The sequence below is a fragment of the Phalacrocorax aristotelis genome, chromosome 2 (assembly GCF_949628215.1).
Source record: "Phalacrocorax aristotelis chromosome 2, bGulAri2.1, whole genome shotgun sequence".
Taxonomy (NCBI): Eukaryota; Metazoa; Chordata; class Aves; order Suliformes; family Phalacrocoracidae; genus Phalacrocorax; species Phalacrocorax aristotelis.
The window spans coordinates 130,777,571-130,803,974 of NC_134277.1; the positions used below are offsets into that span (position 1 = coordinate 130,777,571).

General features: G+C 40.6%; 1 protein-coding gene across 1 annotated transcript in view; it reads left to right on the plus strand.

The window, feature by feature from the left end:
- The first annotated feature begins 268 nt into the window (after positions 1–268).
- C2H8orf34 (chromosome 2 C8orf34 homolog) overlaps positions 269–26,404 on the plus strand; it is a 170,821-nt gene continuing 144,685 nt past the window's right edge. Inside the window, exon 1 of the mRNA XM_075085198.1 lies at positions 269–418. Within this exon, the coding sequence (XP_074941299.1) occupies positions 350–418 (69 nt within the window). The 5' untranslated portion in view covers positions 269–349. The remainder of the gene's footprint in view (positions 419–26,404) is intronic.

The following is a 26,404-nucleotide window of genomic DNA, read 5'->3' on the forward strand; positions in this document are numbered from 1 at the left end:
GGCACCCAACGCGGAGCGGCGCCGGCTCGGGGGCCGCCGCCTTTGCAGCTCCTCTCCTCCCTGCACCATGCTCCGCTCCAGGCAGCGCTCGCCCGCTGCTCCCTGAGGGGAGACGGCCCGCCATCGCCCCGCGCCCAGTTAAGCTGGCGACTGGCACCCCCACCCCCCCGGTTACCTGAGTTAGCTCCGTCCCGGGGACTTCGGGCTGCCGCCCCTTCCCAGCGCTACCCGCCCCGCTCCCGCTGTGCCAGCCCTTGGGCGGCGGGGGAGCCAGCCGCCAGCAGCCGGAGGGACCGCAGCCGCCGCCGCCGGGGGAGAGGAGCTCCAGCCCCCGCCTCCGGAGCTCTTCATGGCGTCTCACCAGCAAACCAGGATCCAAGCCTACCTGGAGAAGAATAAGATCGGTCCCCTCTTCGAGGTAAGGTGCGCTCCTACCGGCCGGCTCCTCCGCGGCGGGCAGCGGTGGGGCCGGGGGTGCAGGGACGAGGGCGAGTTGGAGGCGCCGCTTTCCCGCCTGTCCGGCTGGTGAGGGGAGAGGAGCGGGGGTCAGCGCCGGCACCCCCTGCCCTGCCGCCCCGCACCACACGCGTGTGCCCTCGCGTCCCTCCCCGAGTGTCAGAGCTACGCGCAGCCCTTCCCGGCCATCCTCGGATGTGCCCCGCTTCTTCGCCCCGCCACGGACGCGCCGGCAGTGAAACAGGTGCCCCTTCGCCCACCCACCCGTGGACCCGGTCACTGGAGGCGCCCCCGCGGGACTACCCGCCTCGCCACGTCGCCACCGGCTCACCTTCCGTGCGCTGAGGCAGGGGGAGGTGGTTCCTCGTCCCCGTCCCCCCGGGGCGGCAGCGCTGAGCCGCGGGGTGTGGGCACCCCACGGCCCCACCGCGGGCGAGACCCGGGGCGCTGTCCCTCTGTGACCGGCGGGCGGGGAGGGAAGCGGGGGTGGATGCCTCCCCAGCGGGAAACCCGCCCTCTGGACCAGGCGCTCGGGGTGAAATCTGTCCTGCGAAAAGTCCGTGTCCGTGGTCTGCTCTCAAATTTTTATCTGCAGTCGTACATTTGGGGACCGTATTTTTGCTCTAGATTTTCTTTGGTCTCACAAAGATGCTCTTGCTTGGATTTGTAGGTGCACAGATGTGCATATTTTACTATTTCTGTGCATAAGCTATGAATACTTAGAATTTAAAAGGGTACTAGAGCAATCCTGATCATTACCATTTTATCATCCTGTTTCTCATACGGTTTCTACATCTAAATGCACATATATTATACTTTGGCAGTGTTATCCCACGACGCAAGTCTCCCCTTTTCAGCATTTAACTTGTTCTCAGTCAAGCTTCCTGCGTAGGAAATCTCCTTTATTCTGGTGTATTGAATGTTTCAGGTAGCATTTGCCAACCCTTATAAGACAGGTTAAAATTTTGTCAGAAAACTGTTTGCTAAGAGTCAGTTTTTTATATTTTGCATGGGCTGAGGCTGTCGCGACAGATTAGGTTGGCTCAGTGTCAGAGGTGTTATGTTCATTTTGCAATAAATAAAACCCCATTTGACGGAACTGTAACCGGGTACTAGGGAACAGCCGGTGATAGTTCTAGAATTCATAGAAATGGAAACATTTGTGCTGTTCAATTTCTGAATAAAAGACTCTTCAACACAGTTGCTAGGGCTATATACGTAACTGACTCCTGTGTTTCAATGGGAATTAAGGGCTGTTGAGGAGCTAGGCCCTCAACAGCTGTCATTTTCTTCTGAATTTTCTTAACCCGTTGTTTCACACATTAAAATTCAAACAAACTGCTTGACATCACTGTTCTGAGTCACTGTGTTTTAACCTAGTTTCTCAGTAGCGTAAGATCCGCATCTCTGTGCTTTAAATAGTACGATTCTTTGGTTATCAATAGTTGAGGGAAAAATGAAGAAGTTGTACCTGTTACAGCGTTTCATGTATCACTAAATATTTCACTAATCACTGTATTGTAGGAATTTCATCGTGGTAGAAGGAGTCTGTGGAACGCTCGTCACATAACCTTGCAGGCTGTCTACAGGTTGTTAGAGCACTCCTGAACACCAGGAAGAGACTTTTGTGTGAAATCCACTTAGACCTGAATACTAGGGAGTGGATTTACGATACAGTGCTGTAGCATTCACATAGCTGTTCAAAATTATTCTAATCCATGACACTGGAAGAGGATCATAATTCTTATCCACTTCCTGATTAGCCATGTAAAATCTACTTACATATTTCATTTTGGTGATGCAGTTTTTGTTCTCAAGAGGTTTTTGAAGATCTACAACCTGTGCTTGATCTTTTAGTCCTTAGTAAGGAGAGAGATGTGAAGTTGATGGGAATTGATCAAAGACTATGCATTGGGTGAAGCTTATGCTCTGTACTAGTATTGCTGTTGCATATGCATTGTGGTGTATCAAGAATACCATGTGTTCAAAGTCAGATATATCCATTAATGCATCAGTTTTTCAGGTCTTTGAAAGTTCTGACACATTGAGAAGAGAGACCCGTGCTTCATCTTTCATTCAGGAACAGCTAGCATTTTCTTACACCACTTCTGTTTTTGATGCTAATTAAGCACCGCTTGTCACGGATGACAGCCGTCTTTTTTTGCAGTGAGTACTAATTTTCTAATACCAAGTCAGAACAGAGTAGGCTTGGATTCAGTTTTTTTGAAGTGTTATTTGCTGAGCAGGTTGTGACTATAATTGCTTGATATATTCTTCAAGCCAACATTTTAGGGAGTGCATAAAATAATATTGGGTAATTGAGGGCAGTCACAGGAAAGAAGAAAGCAGAGAGAGGACATGCAGGCTTTTTGACACGAAGGCAGGGATGGTGGTACGTAAACAGATCATATTGCATGCTTGCATAATGAATGATCAGTGATCAGGAGGACTTCACACCATAGATGGTAGACAATTACGCAGGCACAGTTAGAGGATGGCTGGAACACTTGCTGGTTTCCTGATGATGAAGTGGGATTTCCCTGCACTACAGTCAAGAGCTGTAGATGCAGTTAGCTGCTAGCTGGTCGTTCTGTTTCAGTTGCTTGCACTGTTCTGGTAGTGTTTCTTTTCTCCCTTCTGTCCTGTATTTGTGGCCTTCTGTTACGGTAGTTAGGGCTTTTTGTGCTTCATTAACCAGCAGTATCTACCTAAGAACAGATGTTCTTAGGTACTTCTGCTTTTTGTTTTTTTGTTTGTTTGGTTTTTTACCTTCAGCGCATGCTGCATATGCAGATGAGTTTTATTTCTTTGCTGAAGTTGTGTATGGTGTGACACTTGAATTATCTAATTAGTGTAAAAGAGAAGTATTCAAGAGAAGTGCTGACACGTGAGATGCCGGAAGACTGTAGGCCCTCCCTTGGTTAAAAAGTTATTTCCATCTCTACAAAGAAAGGTAGGCATAACCTTCTGGAGAAAGAAATAATGAGCTTAGGCTGGCTCAGCAGGCATCAGTCTCCTAACAACTACCAATACCTGTTAACGGATAGTAGGAAGTTCTGTCCACTCAGCTACGAATGGTAACACACAGATACACTTGGTTCCAGACATTTTTACGGGTTAAATTCTTATTTATGGCTTAAAGGTGGGAAGGAAGGTAGGTGGGAATTAGCGTGTACATCTGAGACTGTGTAAATTTTGAGACTTAAGACAGATTTGAAAAACAACTTTGATACTTCAGCCTCATTTCCCCCTGTTGAATGTAGGTCCAAAAATCGTTTTTTCACGTTGCTACTTCGTTGCCATTTCATCTTAGAGTTGCCTAAGGTTTTTGCAGGTAAAATTCCTGTGAACCTATAAGTCAACTTCTAAATGCCCCAGGCCATGCAGGTGTCCTTAGTGCTGACAATAAGGTCTTAAGTTAACCCCTTAAATTCTGTCGGGTTTTGTGATCTGGCTTATCCTGTTCTGTGTATTGAGGTTCGGGTTTTTTTTCTGTTACTTCTGAAAGCTTAGGCATCTTCCTCTAAGAGATTATTGGCATCTGAGAATACTGTGGTAAGACACCTAGTTTAGATTTGAGGAATGCCCTTTAGAAATGTCTCTCTTCTGTGATTTTTGTGGTAACACGTAGAATAGCACTACCTGGTTTTAATTTTTTTTACATTTAACTTGGACTGTAACAAGAATTTTAAATATGAATTATTTCTGTGATGAAGCTTCACTGTTGTTTTTTTTCCATCTTTCTAAAATGTGAACAGGAGGTGTGTGCCTAAAATTGGCTGGGACAGAGTATTCAGAATCAGCACCCACTCATTTCTGTCTGAGTGAAGTATTGACCCACTTTGCGTTTCAAGCATCCAATCCAACAAATTGTGTGCTAATAATCTCAATGAATAATCCTGCTGCCTGCTAGTATCCATACATCTAGACTTCTGCATGACTGTATCTCTTCAGCATCCAGTTGTGTTCTCATTTGGGCAACCTGACAGTTTCTCTGAATTTGAGAGCTGGATCAGCACTCTTAAGAACAGATTGCAATAAATCTTCAAGAGCTCTGAGATAAGAAAATTCCAAAACACTGAATTTATTTATAGAAGTGCAGCTGAAAAGCACCCGGCAGGTACGCTGTTGTTATGCAAACAAGAAGACTGTAATTCCTTTGAGTTATAAAAAGCCAAAATAACTCTTCTCAAAATAAACATACCAAACCCCTGGTTACCTAAGTATTTTTCTCAAAGTAATGTGGGTTTAAAACTGTAATTTTTATTTTGAACAACATAAAGGCTGTGTTCATACTACCACACTTACCTTGTTTTCTTATAGCAGACAAAATTCCTGAAGCAAATATAATGGGAAACTTTTTTTTTAATTTACGGAGGTTTCTTTTTTCCTAAATGAGGTGGCATTAGTGGTAGGTGTTATGCACTGGCTTCCATTATTTAAGATAAATAAAATAGCTGTGCTTCTGACTTAAACCTTAATACTTCCTAATGCACCTGTTTGGTGACTAACAGTATTTATAGTGCACCTTGTGACTGAGTTAGTCAAAGTTTGGGAATGAATTTTGGAGTTTGGATGTCATCTGAAGCAACATTTGCCCTCAATTTTTAAATTCACAATGTAGACATAGTCAACTTAAGTGTCTCCTTTACCAGTTTAAGATTCCTTACAGTATCAAATTATGTTTTAAGTCACAATAGCTACAATGTGAATGATAGGGATGCCCTCAAAGAATTGTTTTCTTTTGAGCTTGCTCAAATAATATTTTATTTTATTTTATTTTGGTATTATGCTCGATTGGTTAGATCCTGCTGCTAGCTTGAAAGGGTCTGTATTCTGGATGATGAGAATTTACACAGAGAAGCATTTAATATCAGGCAGCTAGATGGAGCCTTTGGAAGATTGAGCTTTCAGTACTTAGACATCGTGAGCATCATTTTAGGTACTATCTGATTACCCAGTGACATTGTTTCAGCCCAGCAGTTGCTCTTTCAGGGGAGCCAATGTTAGCTGGTTTTCAAAGGATATGTGGAAACCAGCAGTGATCTGGAAATGCTGCCCCGTTACACCATGGGGGGTAGGGAATCATATATGTGTTCTAATTTTTTTTTGTTGCCTGCTGCAGTAGGACTTTGTGGTAGCCTTGATGTGCACTGAAGTAAAAAACCTACTTATAGGGAATGAAAGTCAAATGGAAAAAAATGCTGCACAAATGTCCTTTGCTTTTTGGAAAACTCACTGTTCATTGTGATAGTTGCCTTGATAAAGTTGTCTTCAAGGCAAAACTGGTGAACAGCCCTGATTAAAATTATAGCCAGACCTTTTCCCATTAACAAACAGTTCCATGCACGGTGGTTTTATGCTTTTTGCTTGGGTTTTGTGGTGAGCAATGAGATGCAAAAATTGTCAGCAATTTCCCTGTGGATGAGGCATTCATAATTCTTCTCTCCTGTGGAATCTGGGTTTAAGAAAAGAGGTTCCTGAATGAGGAAAATCTCATGTTTCAGTCTTGCTACCTGACTAGTTAATCTCCCAACATTTGAAAGAACTTGCAGCTTTGTGATGTCTACCCCTCTGGGAATTTGTCTGAAATCAGTTGAAGGTTTAAAAAATATTGTAAAGAGACAGTGAAAGAGATCACAGATGCAGGTATGCATTTGTGTGGCCACAAACATGGAAGATAACCACATGAACCATGTTTCCGCATTGGCAAAAACATTACTTTCCTGAAAGGGAAATGTGGGCTTTCTTAATTGCTTTTTTTAAAAAAAATGCCTTCTGGGCACAAGACACGCAAAGAAATAAAAATCAAAGTTATATTCTTTGTCTAATAGTAATAATTTAATTTGAAGAATTGCATTTAAAATATGGAATGATAAAATGAAAGAATCACAGTAACTTTTGTTACATTAATTTTTAATGTTTTTAAATTTTCAAAATTACAATTACTTTGTTTCTTGAGACAGGGAGCAGAAGGCATAACTAGCTTGACATAAAAAATTGCTGGGCAAATGAGAGAGAGTTCTCAACTGAGTTGCTCTCACCATCATGTACCAGCAGAGCCTGGCTACTCAATGCTAAGGTCTAGAGCTAGCAGGTGTTCCTGTTTAAAATAAAATGCCATGGGTCTAATGTCTTTGCTCTAGGATGTGTACTGGGACAATGATGATTTTGAATTTTTGCCTGGCAACCCCTGTAGTAATGATTCAGTCTGGATCAAAATAAGCCCATTACTACTGCTCTTTTTTTCTTTGCGTTTTATCACGTTATGAAGTCGCTTCCAAGTTTTGGATGATATTTAACGCATGGTGTTAATTCAACCTGAAGTAAGCTCTTTGACTGTTTTGTTTCTTTTGATTAATCCAATCTTTTTGTACAAAGGACAAATGTAAATGTCAACTATTACATAAAAAACTTTAATGACCTTAAGTCAGTCTTTAATTTTTTTTAATGTGTTCTTTGCTGTTACTGATTTATGCTTTTCTGAGCGGGCGAGGTGCTATTCGTACCCCAGAGTCAGCACAGCCTCAGCCTTCTGGTTGTTGTGGAGCTTCTGAGAGGAAAGGGGACACCTAGTACCTTAGCCAGCATTTCTGCTATGTGTGATGCGCTGCTTTACTCTTTGGGAGCAAGTGGATTTCTTAGTTAGCTTCTTTATCTTGGCATTGACTAAAAAGGCACAGCTAGAAGGACACCTGCTATTAGTGCTTGCTTCTTTTAAAAGTGTAACTTTGTAAGCAAAAGCATTTAAAAAACCCCTTAATGTCTAATATCCAGATAAAAATGAAGTGTTATTTACTGTATTCTGTATTATCCCCCTTGCAGAGACGCACACTTTCTTATTCTAGCTGTGAAGTATGAGAGGGACATCTTCTGTGTTAAGAGAAAATGCTTCTCTACCTGAGACCATGAGAAGCAGTTAAAACCCAGCTGAACGCAAAATAATTTTCAAATAGAATTGTTAGGAAGATGTTGGCCTCCTGACTAAGGCAGTGTGCTGTTTCAGACATTACTGAAGGTGATTGAAAACCAGCACTCGTTTGACAGGAGGAACAAGGATTCATGAGTTCAATTCTAGGATGTAGGAAAAGAGCGTGATCACTTGAAATGCGCACCTATGCCTCTGCCAAGACAACCCAATGTCCATATCTGCTCTCAGTATAGAGGGTAATATCCTTTTAAAAAGCTTGCAACAGACACATTTTTGATACCCTTAACTTTTATGCCAGGCACCATGTGCCAGGCTGTGTTAACTTCTTTTTCCTCTACTCAGTTTCACTGAATACCTAAGTTTAGTTCCATCCAGAGGTGTTCAGGCAGAGTCTTTTGGCTGAAGTCATGATGCCCCTTTGGTTTTGCTCTTCTGTTGTTTTGGGCAGTTTTCTTTCCCTGCTCACATAAAACTGAAGTATTACCTTTGCATTAAACATAGAGTGAAACGTCTCGGTTTTGAACATAATTTTACAGAGCACTGTGAGGAAATGTGTTACAGTTTTGGGAAAAGCCCATACAAAATTAAGAATGTGCGTGAATTTACTTACCCATGCATGATAAGTAGAAGGCTATTTTACATTAGGCACCCTTACAAAATTTCTGTCCATATGGAGAGTGGAAATTGCTACCTTCTTGTGTATTTACATGAAGCATTCTCTTTCTCTCCTCACGTTTGCCAGCTCCCTGCAATATTCAATGAGTAAAATCACTCTATTCATGCACCAGATTTCTCTATAGTAGCTGGAACAATAAGCTTATCAAGCTCTTTTGTTGGATTCTGCAGGAGCTGTTTTCTAGGGCAGGAATCATGAGAGTTTGGGTCTTTCAGCGGTGTTAGAGCCTTTTTAATTGAATCATTCCTGCTCTCATAGCTTGTTTTACTCCAGACACTCTGGTGGTTTAGTACTTAGAACTGCAGGTTGTGAGGCTGATCTAATAGCCGGTTACTGCAGGTCCTGTTCATCTTCATTGCTGGCTGCCCATTCCTGCTGTTCTTGTTCCAGAACTGATGGTTGTCTTATACTGCAGTTACCCAGTTTGGGAAGATGAAATAGAAGAAAAGGAAGTCTGCAAAGAAATGAGAAGTGTTCAACTGCTTTAGCTTGGTGGGTCACGATGTGGTCTTATGAGGAGCACAGCATTGACCCAGGAGAGAAAATGTAGGTGTCCAGAGGGTGAGGGGAAAGAGAGGAGCACAGTTGCCTTTTTCTTCAGTCACAAGCAGCTAGATGGGTGTAAGAGATCTCCAAATCAGTCAGTGAGTTTTAACTAGTTAGTTAGAACTCAGCCCTGTAGATGAGGAGCTTGTGTGCTTAAGTTAGCTTTATATGGATCTTGCCTTTTAAAGGTGCAGTTCCCCATAGGTCAGGAAAATGTCATGAGGCCCAGCCCAGTCGCTTCTGTGAAGGAGCAGAAGAGGGAATTGAATAATTAGGAAGGATGGCCTAACGAATTAGGAGGAAATGAACCATATGAATACACTGAGTGTGAAAGTGAGAATGGATAGGAAATGTAAGGGGGTGGGATGACAAAGATTAATGCTACATTGACAGTGCATTCTTTTTCTTTTCTATTTTTTTTTTCTTATTATCTCAGTCCCTCCAGTCAAATGGTTACCTGGGTTCTGTACATACTTTTTTTCAACACAGGTCTAGTGCTTGTGGTTGCTGAGAGTATGACTGAAAGGTGAGAAACACAGGGCAAATACAAGAAAATATAATTTCTCATCATCTAAAGAAATGTGTGTGTTTTGCAGGGCCTGACTCATACTTCTAGTACTTGGCAATACTGCTTGGGTATAGATTTGCCAGGGAGTTAAAGGTGTCTTTATCGCTACTATTAACACTGGCTGCTGAGCCACAAACTGCTTCATCAAGATTGCATTACGCTCCGATTTGAAAGGCATTGCATCTCTGCTGACATTTGTATGAGTGGAGAGGTACGCTGATAACTGTGAAGGATTCCTCTGGTCAGGTATCTATCTCAAAGAAGGGGATTCTGAATTATAAGTTCTGTGCTTCTTTTGGTGCACTAATGCAGAAAAGCTGCTCTGTATTGTTGATAGCAGAATTTGTCATAGAAGCCTGAATAAGTGTGGTGGTGTTTAACCTGACAGGCAGCTAAACACTACACAGCCATTTGCTCACTTCCCCCTCAGTGGGATGGGGGAGAGAATCGAGAGGAAAAAAAAAACAAAAGTAAAACTTGTGGGTGAGATAAAGACAATTTAATAGGACAGAAAAGAAAAGGGAAATAATGATAATGATAAAAGAATAAACAAAACACGTGATGCACAATGCAGTTGCTCGCTGCCCGCTGCCCAATGCCCAGCCAGTTCCCGAGCAGCAGACCCCCGGCCAGCTTTTCCTTCAGCTTTATATACTGAGCATGATGTCAATACGGTATGAAATATCCCTTGGGTCAGTTTGGGTCAGCTGTCCCAGCTGTGTCCCCTCCCAGCTTCCTATGCACCCCCAGCCCCCTCATTGGTGGGGTGGGGTGAGAAGCAGGAAAAGCCTTTGACTGTGTAAGCATTGCTCAGCAATAACGAAAGCATCAGTGTGTGATCAACATTATTCTCATCCTAAATCCAAACCACAGCACTCTACCTGCTATAAGAAAGCTGAAACCAGGACTAAGTGTAAGCTGTCTCTTCTGGAGACTTGGGAGATGGTTCATAGAACTGAAAAGGAAGGGTATTTCATATGTAGATGACCTTTGGAGAGAACCTGCGGAAACAATTACTGATTGGGCAGTTAGGAAGAAGAAAATTTTATGAGGCAAATTCTGTGGTAGTTTTGTAGAGGTGGAATTGGGGGTTATGGGTGTGAGTAAGTCTATAGTTTCATTTGAAGGAGAAGAAAAGAGAGAGACAGGATAAGATTACTGGATCTTTTGAGCAGGTTTACTGGGATTTCTCAGAATGAAATGTGTGTGTGTGTGTGCACGTGCGTGCACTATGCAATGCATATAGTCTCTCTGAAGCATTGGGACACACCTGAGAATCCCACGTGAGCTGGACAAAGGTCCTGCATAAATGCGGTAGGTGCTGTATGTTCCTGTTCAGACACATGGTATTAACTCGACATGTCCAGGCCAGTTGGACACGACACACTCAATACGCCCAATGGGACCTGGTATTCATCTTCCTAAGCATTCTGAAGAATCTTGTCCTTCCTGCCTAATCAAGACAAAGCAGAGATGTCCAGGGAGACACAAGCTGAGGATAAAACCAAGGTTTGCAGATGCAGAAATTCCTCTGGGTGTGCCATCATGAAACACTACCTATAACTGTGAACTCTGCACCGGAGAGATGGCAGGCTGCAACTTACTCACCGAGCATCTTTTTGAGACACATCCTTTTGCATGGTGTAGACTCCCCAGGAAAAAGAAACGACGTTTCAGAGCTCCTCCTAAGTGTGCCCTGGCTCAGAACAATGCCAGTAGATAATAATGCCTGTAGTCTAATATAAGGTGTAAGATAGTGAAGCTATTTGGAGACGAAGTCTGAATGGAGAGTTACCAATATGGAGCAAAGAAGGGTTACACAAAGAGAAGACTGAATTACTTGAGTAGCAGATTTAATCTTGATTTCTTATCCTGTGAGGGGAGAATACCTGAAAGAAAAAGACAGCAGGGGAGAAAAAGGAACAAAGGTAAATAAGAAACTCAAGAGAATTTATTTTATTCTGTGTTTTCCTATGATAGTAGGAAAAAGATTAGAAGAATGAAGTTGGCCAAAATGAAGATCCACTTAACATTTACTTAAATCCTGAGGAAAAAAGTTAAGAAGTCAGGAGAGGAAATAAAATGTACAGTAGTTAGGGAGCTGAAATGGTAGCCAGTTATTTGGCTGCTGTTCCTACTTCTGCTAGTGCTGTCCAGCTGCAGTATCACCTATTATTCTGTACTTGTGTTTCCCCTTCCTTTGTTGTCTTTATCTGCAGAGACTGTAAACCCCTCTGGCTCATACAGTCTTCGCATGGTTTAGGAGTTTTCACATCAAGGCCCTGAGCTGGTTATGGCCCTTCTGCTTCCTTTTCTTTCTTTGTGCTGCCTCAGTGCCTGGTAGAGCTGTTAATCCCATGAATTGGTGCCACATATTTTTTTAAAAAAATAAATTGATTTCTCCTCCCTTCTCCCCTGCTTAGTGTGGCGATTCAGAGCATCAACAAGTCTCAAGGCTGCAGCGCAGTCCATGTGAGCACATTGTGTTCCCATAGGGAGCCCTGCTGCAGTTGATGAGGCCCTGATTTACAAGAGGAAGGCCTTCACTCATAACCAGGCAGGTTTAGTCTAACATTAAATTAATAGCAATCAAATCATCAGGAAGCTTTAATTGGGCAATCACTGTCAGGGTTGGGAAGTTACTTGCTGTGTCAGAAACAAACAAAAACATACACCAGTGATTTGCAGGCATTGTTTTCTAAATAAAAAGCATTAGAAAATAAGATTAATAACGCTTTGGCTATTACTAGAAGTAGCTCTACAACTCAAAAACCTATGACATCTTCTAAAATTACCCAGGTCTCATCTTCTAGAAATGAAGTGATTCTTAGTTGCCAAAGCCATTGCAGTCTTGATGGTTGAAGTGTTAGATGAGAAATGATGGACCTAACTGCAGTTCTAGGTGCAATTTAATTCTGTCCTTCAAATGGGTAGCAATGGTGATTTTTAAGCGTTCAATTGTTAGTACAGGATTACTTATTTAAATATCCACTTAAGGCTCTAGCTTTCTTGTAAAATATACTCCTTTAGTCATTTGTTTGAAAATCTAAGCCAGAGGACAGCTTGTGGATGTTGCAGGTCGTATCCTGGGTAGGTTAGCGAGGGCATGCCGAGTAGATCCATGGTGACAGTTTACATGGAGGAGATAGTCAAAGTGCAAATGACAGTTTTTAGAAATATACCAGTTTTGTGTATGTGTTGAAGTCACCTTGTTTGGGCTAGAAAGTGATTTCGATAAGTTGATTCATATGATGTAATTATTAGAACTCTTGTTTTTTAATAACTTCTTCTAAAGCCATTTTTCCTGCTATTTTTTGTCTCGGAAAAAAATATTTGTTAATTTATATTTTTGTTACACAGAGACCAATATTAATATTTTCTCTTATTTTATACTTAAGCTTTGCATAATGTAAAAATGGCTTTAATATTGCAATCACATATGTAACTTAGCTTGTCCATAACTTGTAGAGTGGAAAGTGTACCCTGCTTATGTAAGCTGATATTTATTTAGCTGTCCCCATTATCTCAGACCTACTTTATCTGTGGGCATGATATGATAAGTGTCAGCCTTAAGCCTGTGCAACCAATGCCCTTGTCCTCCCAGAGGCCAAACAGAAGTGTCCAACATCCTCTCATTTCAGAGACTTTTTTTCAGCTTGGCATTGACATAGGTCTCAGTTTTCAACTGCTCTTTAAAGCTAGCGTGAGGGAGGATTTTCACATTAGTTAGGTGAGGATTCTTTAAGGACTTGGGCATGCAAGGTAACTTTTTGATGGAAGGAATAACAAGTAATCCATGCAACAAATCATGAAGGTAAACTTTATACATGCTTCAGCTTTTTTCTAGTAGCATTATATATGAATCTGCATTTAAATGAATCTCATTTTTAGCCATAAGTGCTGGTATTATACTGAGAGGAACAAAAGAAAGAGATCCAAAAATATGATTAACAGTAGTTGGGTCACTTATACTTTAGCTTAAGTCTCCTTATATCACATTTTGTGTTTGTCCTCAGGATACAAGGTATGCTACCTAAAATTCCTTCATAATGACACATTAATGAGAAGATGTGAGTAGGTCTGAGAATGTAAAATTTATAGCCATCATTTTTTGGAAGATAGGGATTGTACAATTTAGGACTGGGTAGAAATATTTTATTCTTTTTTTATTCTTGTTTAAAAATACAGCTCCTTTAAAACTTTTAAGTTTGGTAAATTGCAACCTTCAGTGTTTTTGTGATGAGTTGACTTTCAGCTGAACGTCCTCATTTGGCTGAATTTCTTGATGGAAATTTTAGTTTGGATGTCTCTTAAGATTCTACAGTCTTTCTCTGTGGCTTGACCTTGTGGAGAGCAAACTGATAAATTCTGTGTGGAAAACATAGGCCTTAAATATCAATGACATTAATTCTGTTCTCCCTCTTCATGGTTCTCTTTCACATTAACCAGCAGTGATCACAAATACAGGCCATCAATATCAAATTAAATCACTACACAGGAATGCAAGAGTAGGATATGTAGGGTTTTTTTGTTGTTGTTGTTTTCTGGAAGTAATGTCAAAAAAGTCCATTGCTGATGGATAAAAAAGTGAGCATTAGTATTTGGGTAAAGCTAGATTATTGCTTTAGATTTGGAAAAGAAACCCATGAGAATAGACTGTTATGCCTGTGATGGTCTGTCTTTCTGGAGCTGGACTATTAAGCTGAATGGCTATTCTCAGAACCTTCAGAAGAGTGTTTGGCCAGATTTTTGGACTGGGAATAGCTGGACATTTATTCACTGGAAAAATATTGCTGTATCTTATTTATGTCACATTACTGTTTGTGTTCAACTGTAATCAAATCCTAGATATTTTGAGGCTTTTTCCAATTAAAAGAAAAATTGAATTAATTGGAAGCATTTGAATTTAAGATGTTGCAAATAATAGCTGTTATGCTGCAAAAGTGCTTGAATGATTTTTCCATGACTACTTAAATGGTGTTTTTGATAATATTTAAGCGTATGAAAATTTACCATAGTATTACACAAAATGGGATCTTGCTGTCTCATAAGTCCTTATAATATTAGGTACCATTATAATAATCAAGAGTCCTTTCTCATAGCATCTTTTTGCCCTACATTCAGTGGAACATTGTGTTTATTTCTTCTAGTTTTCTGTGATACCAAAAGATTTTGTGAGCCTGATGCGTATCAATAATGTATATGTATATGTATTTGTGGGAAAAGGGAATGCTTTCTATGCCTCCCACCAGCTGGATTATTTTTGCATTTGATCCAGTATTTGAGCGTTATTTTTATATTTCATAGAAAAACTGTTCAAATAATGACATTCAAGTAGAAAGTCAAGCTGAATGAGTGTTACAGAAGGTGTTTTTGAAGGTTGTGTGATTACCACAATATATATAAAAGTGAACCACAGTAAGTTTGTATGAGCAATTTTAAACCTAACTTTCAAGTGTTTATGGTACTTATTTTTTATACTCTGAAGCATACTTTTGTTTTAACATAGGAAATGAGATTTGAGAAACAAACATGGAATTTATCCAAATCAAGAATTAAGAGGACAAAGCCCAGTTATGTGCTATTACAGTCCAGGGACAGTTACAGCCCCAGCCTGAAGCGGAGTCTGCAGCATCAGTGCAGCTGCATAGTGCTGAGTATTAGAAATATGCATTTGGCATTGGACCATCTCTTCTGTTAAACACATGCCTGGCTGCAATCCATCACATCTAAGATCTGTTGTATATTGTCAACAAAGTTTTATATTTTCCTTTGTAGACTACAGCAGAGACACTGTTCTTTCACTTCTGCTAATCAGTTCTCTTTTGCTTGAAGAGTTGTTTTCTGGGGTACCCATTTCTGGGCATGATTATAGGACATCCAGCCTCTGAGTAGGAAGGGTGTTGTCAGAAGCAAGTCTTCCAGTGACTCTTTCTATGCAAAAGTTGTATGGGGATCTGTTCTTCCTCATGGTGTCTCAGAAGAAGGGGCATGCTTTGCAATATGCCGAGTCTGGAAGGCATGGGAGTAGGGTGAGAGTCTTCTGATGGTGATCAGATCTCTCTGTGATTTGTAACATCACCTGTGTAAATGGGATTGTGCACTGGTTAAAGGTGGGGTTTTTTTTGTCTCTGTGATTCCAGTAGCCAAACCTGGGTTAAAAAAAAAAATCATTCCTGTTACAATTCCGCATGAGATGCTGTAGTTACACTTTTGCATAGGGAATTGATGTTTGGATGTGGAAATGACTTGATTAATGCAGGACTGTCCTGATACAAGTGTTTAGATTGAACCTTTGACATTATGTTCTCCAGGTTTGAAATAAAATACAGTATTTCTTAAAAAAACAAAGCTAAATGTTACATAGATATCAGTGCTGTTCTTAATATGACTACCGAATTATGCCTGCCATTTTCTGGAGTGTAATAGGTTATCCTTCCTATATGCAGTTAAATCAATTATCTGCTGAAGAACTCCACTATCTTTATATTGTATTTTCATATGCTGGCTGCAGCAAGGAAAAGGTACCGTATTGTGATAGAAATTGTCCAGACATATTGCAAATGAGAACTTCTGCCCAATGAGTTTTGAGTCTTATTCAAAGGCAGCACAAAGAAGAAGCAGTTTACGACCTGCTGTTCCACCTGAACACTCACAGGTTGATGGGATCCACCTGAGAGTACTGAGGGAGCTGGCAGAGGAGCTCGCCAAGCCACTCTCCATCATTTATCCGCAGTCCTGGTTAACAGGGGAGGTCTGAGATAACTGGAGGCTTGCCAATGTGACGCCCATCTACAAGGCGGGCCGGAAGGAGGATCTGGGGAACTACAGGCCTGTCAGCCTGACCTCAGTACCAGGGAAGTTTATGGAGTGATACATCTTGAGTGAGCTCACCAAGCAGGTGCAGGACAACCAGGGGATCAGGCCCAGTCAGCATGGGTTCATGAAAGTCAAGTCCTGCCTGACCAACCTGATCTCCTTCCATGACAGGGAGACCCGCCTAGTGGATGAGGGAAAGGCTGTGGATGTTGTCTACCTGAACTTTAGCAAAGCCTTTGACACTGTCTCCCATAGCATCCTCCTAGAGAAGCTGGCGGCTCGTGGCTTAGAAAGGTGTACTCTTTGCTGGATAAAAAACTGGCTGGATGGCTGAGCTCAGAGAGTTGTGGTGAACGGAGCTAAATCCTGTTGGCAGCCGGTCACAGGTGGGGTTCCCCAGGGCTCAGTTTTGGGGCCAGACGTGTTTAATATCTTCATCAATGATCTGGATGAGGGGATTGAGCGCACCCTCAGTAAGTTTGCAGACGACACCAAGTTGGGTGGGAGTGTTGATCTGCTCGAGGGTAGGAAGGCTCTTGCAGAGGGATCTGGACAGGCTGGATCAATGGGCTGAGGCCAATTGCATGAGGTCACAACAACCCCATGCAACGCTACAGGCTTGGGGAAGAGTGGCTGGAGAGCTGCCCAGCGGAGAAGGGCCTGGGGATGTTGGTCGATAGATGGATGAACATGAGCCAGGATTGTGCCCAGGTGGCCAAGAAGGCCAACAGCATCCTGGCTTGTATCAGGAATAGTGTGGCCAGCAGGACTAAAGAAGTGATTGTTCCCCTGTAGTCGGTGCTGGTGAGGCCGCACCTTGAATATTGTGTTCAATTTGGGCCCCTCAGTACAGGAAGGACATTGAGTTGCTGGAGGGTGTCCAGAGAAGGGCAACAAAGCTGGTGAAGGGTCTAGAGAGCAAGTCTTATGAGGAGAGGTTGAGGGAACTGGGGTTGTTTAGTCTGGAGAGGAGGAGGCTGAGGGGAGACTTTATTGCTCTCTACAAGTACCTGACAGGAGGTTGTAGAGAGGTGGATGTTGGTCTCTTCTCCCAAGTCACTAGCGATAGAACGAGAGGAAACGGCTTCAAGCTGTGTCAGGGGAGGTTTAGATTGGATATTAGGAAGAATTTCTTTACTGAGTGGTCAGACATTGGAACAGGCTGCCCAGAGAAGTGGTAGAGTCACCATCCCTGGAGGTATTTAAAAGACATGTAGACATGGCACTTCAGGGCATGGTATAGCAGACATGGTGGCATTGGGTTGACGGTTGGACTTGATGATCCTAGAGTTCTTTTCCAACCTTAATGATTCTATGATTCTAAAGCCAGTAGATGAGGTAAGCAAGTAAATGTGTGGAGGGGATTTTGGAGGAATGGTTGTATGAGCGTGCATTTTCAGAAGGTAAGCTTCGTGCCTGCTTTCCAAGCACAGATTTTGCTCTGTAGGATCAGTCAGTCAGGCAGCCTGTTGTTCATTTTCAGCAGCTTCTGTATTCTCCTGGGTTCAGTCCTCAGGGTAGCCAGGTCTGTGTGTATTCAAACCTCAACACAGAAGGGCCTGCCTTTCAGGAGAATCCCAGATAGCAGCCTGGGGATTGTTTTGCAAGCCTGGGCCATTTTTAGATGGAGGCAGAGGCAGTGACTGTACCTTCTCAGGGCTCAGACAGGACAATGAACCTGGTAGTGCTGGTGGGAAGCAGTTTGGGAACCCTGGAAGGTGGCTGGAGACATGTAGACCGTGGGTAGCTTGGCGCTCAGTGTTAACATTTCCTTCCCCTAGCAAATTCGCTATTGTGCCTCTCATACCCAATTCTTCATGGTTCATGTTGCACTCTAGGTCTGAATACTTAAAGCCTGCACTGTTTAGGTCAAAATGGGCACCTGTGTGATTTTTTTTTTCCCTATGTGTACCTAATCTTCAGTTTGTTTTTTAGTTTGACTATGATGGGATGGGTAGTCATTGCTAGAAGTTTCTCTGCTTTGAGCAGCAGAAGTATCTATTTTAATTTGACTTGAAATAGATTATCCATGAAGGTAGAGCATGTTAGAAATCTGTCAGAACTTTGAAAATAGTATTAAGAAAAAAAATATCATTAAAGTAGTTTCTCTGTCATCTTCCTCAATGATAGGGAAAATCATACAAGTCATTTTGGCTTAACTGATGGTTGATAAAAATGCATATGGAAGCAATCACGGGTAGATTTTACTTGCAACTGAACTGGAATTATTAATGTGTCTTCCCAGCTGGGGCTGAAGATAAATTCAGGTACACTGATATCCAACAAATATAATAGTTGCCAGTATCATGTGGTAGTATGTAATAGATGGTAATACTCTAGGGGATCTTCCAGCATTTTGTATATGGAAAAAAATTGGTCAATATTGTTTTTTATTAGTTAACATAGTTATTTAGCTACTTATAATATTATGAATTCATGTATTTATAATCAAAGGTTATTGTTATATTCATGGTCTGATGGCTTCTGCATGGCAAAAGATTCCTGTATTCTTGCATTTAAAGTGACCAATTCTTGTCATTCTGATTTCACTGTGGGGTTTGCTTTTTTTTTAATGGCAAAATTCCAGTGATTATATATCATTAAGCAAAAGCTTCATATACCCCTAAATGAACACCGGTTAAAATGACTGCTAATATAAAAGTGTCACTTTTAACAGTAAACAAGGAGATCTTTATAATTTTCACTTGCAGTTAGAAAAGCACAGAGTATGAGCTGTGTAGAAGTAAACTGAACGTGACTGTGTGTTTTCAGAGGTGTTTGAGAGCTATCTGGTATCTGCTTGCAGATAGGTTTCAGTGGCTTTGGTGATTATTCTGACAAGACACTGTGCATCTTGTGTTACCTGTAAAAGGCAAATCAGTGTGACCTTTCCTGTGGGGGGGGAGGGAAGGATACAGGTAGCTTTAAATCAATCAAGCAACTGCTTATATGTGAAATAACCTTTTGTCTTCTTAAAATGCTACATGAAAACTACTCGTTAGTTTTATTTGAGGAGTTCCAGCCACATTTGCAGTATATAAAATCTGCAGATATAAAAGAACCCTTTGTATTTTGCTGTAGTGAAAATGAATTTCCAGACTTTTCTAGGGCAACAAATTCTGACCTTTCCAGTTCAGAAATCTCTGTTGTATTGGAGCATATTAAACAGTTCTATTTAAAAAGCGGATTACAACATTGGTATGAAGTCTTATGAGACCAAGTCAGTCTCTCACAGGTAAATAATAGGAAATTAAGATGCGTATCTGAATAGATACTCATCTATTCAAACGGTATGAATAAAACTTGTAATTAGACTATTACCAACAATTGTTTAGCTGCTGTACTGAAGGAACACTTCCAAATGACGAATTAAGTAAATTCTGACAATCAGGGAGCATCTGTTAACTTCATTGGAATTTGTTTGGTGATCATTAGTTGAGCAAATTTAGGGTTAATTTATGTAAGCAGCTGAAATCAGAATAATGAAATCTGTGTTAGAATTTCCCTACCCTGGACTCTGGTAACTTGCATTCTTCATTTCATGTCACTGTAATTGCTGGTTATCTGATCTTCCATGTGAATAGTTTAAAAATTCTTGGTCAAGATTAAAGAAAAATTCTGAAAACAAAATTTTTGTGATTATTTTAATGCATAGAACTTCTACAGAATATTTAATAACTTCTGCAGTCCAGTGTGTGTAGCCAAACTTTTAAAAATATAATCTCATATTTCTCTTTCTGTACAACTTGAGTAAATGTAGTGTTGTAGTAATGTAATTACTTGTATCCTTTTTCCACAGGCAAAGTAATATTGATTTGCCTTTTACAGATAAGGTATGATCTACAGTGCCGTGTTCCAAAAGCTGTCAGAGCAGAGTGTCTGCTAATGGACACCTAATAGCTCTGAGTTTTAATTTTTCTGCCAACATGAGCTTGACTGTCTGCAGCTTCATCATGTCTATTATCCTGTGGTTTGTATGTTACATGTTAGTTGTATGTGCTCGTTGAACCCATGGAAGATGTCCGAGTGGTGGTTTCCAGAGGCAAACTACATATTGTGGAATGAGCATCAGGCCAAGATGCTATTGAAAATAAAGCTTTGAAGTCTGAATGGGATTTTGTTGAGTAAAAATAATACGAACTTAAAGAGGTTCCCTAATGTTCATACTTCTGTGATTGCAGTTACGGGATTTCTCAAGGCCTCCTTTTTAAAAGAAGGCCAACAAACAAAAAATCAAGGGCGGGATCCAAGCAATGATATGCGTTTAGTTACAAGCCAAGTTAGTCACATTGATAGGTCTGAACACTGCATGGGGAGTAGGTTGTGGCTCAGAATGGTGATCCAGAAACTCCACACACTAAGCAAGTACTCACCCATAGTACTAAAAGCCAAAGCACAGAGAAATGTCTGAAATATTAGCCAGGTTTAGAGTGTCAAGCTGGAGCTGAAAACAGGTATTGCTGTGCACATAGACACAATGATCTGAATCATCCTGAGGGGTGATGCTAGCTGTGTTTCAGAGATAACAGTTCTGTTTTCAAGTGTGGCTAGAAATGAAGCAGCTCTCCACAGTGTCAAAGGACTGTGTCTATATTTTATCTAAATGCTGCTTAATACTAGCCACTGGGATTGTCAAATCGTGCTCCCTCTTATGTCACTGCCTGAATTATCTGTCTATCTATCTGTCTTACTGTGCAGTAGCACAGGTTTAGGAGGCAGCTTGGAAAGTTTCTTTTCCCTGATGCCTTATAGCCTTGAGTTTAAGACAGTATCCTGTATGGTGAGGGATGTGGGTTTGAATCTCCTCAGGCTGATGGTAACCGAGGTTCCAGTATGCTGAATGAGAACCAGTGCTCATATGCAGCTGGCAGGTATTGGCTTTACTGTATTTGTAAGGGGTCTAATAGTGGGCATGCATTAGGCATGGTCAGAGAACACCAACTCCATCAGACCTCTCAGGAGTCTTAGGTGCAGTCTGTCTAGTCTTCATCAGATTTTGTAGGATCTGAAAGACTTGTTGCTGGGAAAGTTCTGTGATTTCCTTATAAATCGCTTGTAGATCCTGTTATCTTTTCTAGCACCTGAGTTACTAATCTCCACAACTGTTTACATCCAAAGATTCTTATTACATGGACAGATGATCCCTTAGTAGCCTTATAAAACCAATATTCTAAAGTTTTTCTTGTGTCATTAAATCTTCAACTTTTTGACAACTTTTTGAGAAGCCCAAACTAATCTATATGAGCTCAATCCTATTTAGAAACCTGAAATCCAATGTCATTATCACCTCTATCCTCCTATAATGGAGGCTGCTTTCCACAACTTCCTATGCAACAGCCAGTGTGGAATTTGCCTGTTGTTCACAGGTACTTCCCACTTGCAATCTCATGCAATCCAGCACTGCCTATTCACAGTTATTATTTTCATTATGCTTCCTAGCATTTTGCCCCAGGTATTGCATTATATTTGCATATAAAAACACCACCCAAAGCCTTAACTAAAAAGGCAAAAACCTATTTACTCAGGGTTTTTTAATTTTCTTTATTTTTTTAGAGCATTCAGGCCACTCTAGAAGATCAGGATCTGTTGTCTTTCTAAAAAGCACTAATCAAGGCTTACTTCTTGAATTTAAAGTGTGGCCAGAAGAGATGGTCACAGAATCACTCTTCACTTGCTCAGGGACTGAAATCTTGTGTTCAGTGTCCTGTTCAGCCTGCAGGGATCAGACTCGCATCTCCCACCTCTTTGCAGACCGAGTGTCAGCAGGCTGTAGCATAGTTATTCAGGCAGCTACTTTGGAAAAGTAGACATGCATTCTGGTCGCTCCCCTGTCATTGACTTTGTTTGATCCTGAAGTCTTTGGATAAAATGGGCTCATTCCTGAGGTATATCAGATCACAAAGGTTCACTTACAGTTTAGGTACCTGGAGTATTTTCAAGTCAAGCTGATGGTATCAATACTACAGAGATTGTCTAGATGCAGTTTTAGTTTTGGGTAACTAAATTTTCCTTAACTCTCAGTTTAGATACTGAAATCTTTTACTGGCCCATAGCGTTCCTAGTACAATCATGCATAACCCCACAGTCGTTGAAGTAATTATTTGAACTGTGGTATTAAAAACCTTTACATTTAATTTTAAATGATTGAACTGAAAATGAAACAGATTCACTCACTCTCTTTTGTAATAAGCCATACTTAAAAGTAAATCCATTATATTAAAACCATTCATTGGGTTGTACTCATACTTCAGAAGTAAATTTATTTAAGGGTCTTCATTAAAGAAAGTAGATATGTAAGTGTAAAAAACATTATTTCTAATTCTAAATTTGTGGCCAGTGTATGATTCTAGCATCTTAGTCCAAAGGGTAGTTTCAAAACTGTTTGTATAGTAAAGCGATCACCTAAGAAGCACTGTGCAGGTGATAGGATATGATCTCCAGTCCAAAGCCTGAACCAGGTGACAGCCTCAAAATGGCCCAGAAGGTCTGAAATGGTGTGCTGAGGTTTGTACTGTGGACATTCTAATAAAACTAGAATTTCTTTTTCTAGAACTGCAGATTAGTTAAGTACTGGAAATCTCTGTATAAATCCACACCCACCCCCCTATGAGAGGTGTCTGGCAAGATTCAATGATTTAAAGAGTAAGTCTGTGACCCTGGAGTTCAGGTTTTTTACTTGCACATCCAAATATTTGTGTTTATGTTAATATCTTTATGATAGGTATTTTATTGCTGATTTGGTTTTCTGTTGTTTTGTTGACTCCTTTGTTCATGTGTGAGATCAGCCTCAGAAGTCTTCCTCATGCCTGCTGGTAAATTATCCTGTGGATAAATGAGGTGGCTGATAGTGTACCTGCTATGCTGAAACCAATGAGTAGGCAAAGCTGCATGACCAAGTTGAGTGAAGGATCAAGGATTTGGAAACGTGTGTCCACAGCTCACCCAAGAGTCCTGAGTGTGCTTTCCTGCTGTGTGGGTGGCTGCTGAACTGTTCCCAGTGGGAAATGTCTCCAGTGGTACGCATTGTTAAATGGCTTGCATTAACTTCTTCAGGAAGTCACTGTTTGGAAGAGCTGTGCTCCTGACTCTGTTCTGCCTCAGAGCCATGGTTTGGCGTACAGTTAGTGGCTTTTAAAATAGAAATGTAAAAAAACCTAAAAGGGCTTGTAGGAAAACTGATTTTAAACAAATTTTTTGAATGTTAACTGTTGACATGTAGATGTCATATTGTAATTTTTTCTTCATTCTAATACTGCTGTCCACAGAGGACGTTGTCTGAGAAAAATATCGGGGCTTCTAATGTGACTACTCACTACCATTTTTTGTTATGCAGCTAGCAAAGTTTTGACAGGCTTTTAAGAGGATTAAATATGAAGTGGAGGAAATGTAGATTGTTCATTCTGAATGTCAATATTTCGTGTATATGAAGAGATACTTTGTTACATGTAAATGATATAAACTTGACTTACTGGGAAAATGCACGGACTACATGCATTTCTAACTTCTAAAATACATCTCAGCCTGTAATATCATTTTTATGTTAATGTAATTTTACAGCAAATATTTTTTTAAAAGAGTAGAAATTAATGCTTTTATGTTTTAGATAGAGTTTGGACTGCATATTATGAATATATTAATGAGTATATGAATTACCATTTACCTCAGTTGTCCAGTCATTACAATGATAATGAATGCATTCTCTTGAATATATGCAAAATACAGGAAAATCTTTTTCACTCTTTTTTACATTGATACCTATTAAAAATACTGAATATATTCAGTATTTCCAGCTATGTATGTTTTGCCCCCATGTGTATTTTTTCTGTATGAGAGCAGAAGCCCTATTCCTATAAGGAATTTAAACTACTATATTTAAGCCCTGTTTTTAAATTACCTAGTTCAGATTGTTTTGAAATGTTTCATTGACCATTTTCTGAATTAGCCTCATACTTTCAGTAATAGTAATGTTTGATATTGTGAAATTGAGCTGTGCTGAAACTCTTGGTATTAGAAAATAGTCTTTACTTAATGCTATGAACTTATTTGGGGTGTGGCTGAGCCCTAGGCTTTTTTGGAAGTTGACTTTTTTCTTCCAATTGCGTGCGCTCTCAGCAGTGCTTTGGCAGCTGACCTAAACTAGAAGTTCTTTGCTGGTTTTAACACTTTTTCAGGCAATGGGTGTGCACCGTGCTTATGATAGGGACTTTCATTAGCTTTACACTTAATCATTACTTGATGCCCAACTCCAGACTTAGGTCCTTCTGTCTTCTGCCAGAAAAATTAAGAGTAACTGTGTTGAATTCTGGGATTTTAAGTAGTAAAAAATTTGGACTCTTAATTCCTAGACCAAATCTATCAATGTCATACTTCTGGTATTGTGCTTTTAGATATTATAATGTGACTGTAATTGGTAAACAAAAAAGTATATAATTGTCTTGCATAGTAACTTTATTTAAGAAGTCACAAATCAGCCAGTTTAATTCCCTCAAATTGTGAGAATAGGGCCTAGAAGAAAGCATGAGAAGTGATGAATATGCAACATATATTCCTGATAAGTTTTTCTTGTGCTAATATATCAGTAGTATATTTGATGTGTGATCTAATTTGGAAAGATGTATTTACATTTTTTAGCTTTACTGGGATAAGTGATCCAGCAGGGCGGGGTAAAGAATAAAAAGCAGCATAAAAAGCGGTTGGTTGCTGTACACATTTTGTAAATGTGTATTGTCCAAGTTTTCCATGGGATGCAATTGAAAAGATTTCCATCAACCTTCAAAGCATATTTGCATGGTTACATTCTAAAATAGACCTAATGTTTTTTTGGGTAGGCTCCTGGAAGGAAGGAAATACTTGCAATTCTTCAGTCACAGAGCAGTGATCTAATTCATCAAGGCATTTTAAGCATGCACCTGGCTTTATAATTATTTACCTCTCATGCATAAAAAAAACCCCTAAGCTTAAGTCCTTTGCTTAGTCAATCCCTTAATATATACCAATTGTTTTTCTCATGTACAGCCTTCTTTTTCTGATCACTAATCATAAACACTTAATAAACGTTACCATAGTGGTACTGTGTTGGATCTGGCTGGGGTGGAGTTGATTTTCTTCATAGCAGCCCATGTGGTGCTGTGTTTCAGATTTGTGACTAAAACAGTGTTGATAACATACCAGTCTTCTAGCTATTGCTGAGCAGTGCTTGCATAGGGTCAAGGCCTTCTTTGTTCCTCACTCTGCCCACCAGTGAGTAGGCTGGGGGTGGGCAGGAGGCTGTGAGGGGACACAGCTGGGACAGCTGCCCCAACTGAGCAAAGAGATATTCCTTACCATATAATGTCATGCTCAGCAATAAAAGCTGAGGGATAAATTTTCTGAAGTAGCTGTTGCTTAGGGACTGGCTGGGCAGTGGGAAGTGGTAAGTGATTGCCTTGGCATTACATGATTCTGGTTTTGTTGTGGGTATTTTTTTCCCCTCTTCCCTTTACTTATTAAACTGTCTTTATCTTGACCCATGAGGTTTTCTTGGTTTTTCTCTTCATATTCTCTCCCCCATCCCATTGGGGTTGGGAGTGCGTGAGCAGCTGGTGGGTGCTTAGCAGCTGGCTGGGGTCAACCCACCAGAGGTAGCCAAAGAATACCTGCTGCTTTAGTTCCTAGTATCACCCTCCCTTGGAAAAAAGTTTGTTCCAGATAGGTGGAAGCTAAGTCAGCAAAGTTTAAAGTGGAAATATGATGCAATTTTTTTTACGGTTACAGTAATGAATCATTGAACACAGAGGAACAAGTGGCTTCACCTTAGACCTTGAAATTGGAATAAGATTGCTTCAGCTGATCAGAGAAAGATCAGCTCTGAGTTAGGTTTTAGGAAAGGCAGTGATGTGCAGTCAGTGTTGTTTTATGGCTGTAATTTAAGGAAATCAGTCCCGGTTGTAACAGTCTCTCCTAGCCTTTGTCTATGAGTATTCCTTTCCATGAAAATCCTACAGACCTTTCTAAAAACCAGTAGTTTTCATTTTCTCTTGGTTGAACTCTGAAGTGCTTTGCCTTCAGGGTAGAATTTCCACTGGCTGATAGAGTGGGTGGAAACTCAGGAAGATTTCTGAATTACACTTCGGGGAAACCTTACAGTGTTTCTGCTGTAACACAAACTACCCTTGTTTGATAAATCCTTGCTGAGTTCAGATAATGATATGGCAGACATAATTCCACAAGCGTGAGATTGTTATGGAGAGATACAGGACTGATGAAAGATGTGTAAGCTTATCACAGAAAATCTTTGTGATTTGAAAACCGTGAAAGACAATGTGATATCTGTTGACATGCTTGGTGTATCTAAGAGCATGTCTCTGACCTTTTGTTCTTTTACTGAGAAGTAGTTAATGTTTTGGAGTAACCTAGTACCGGTGACCTC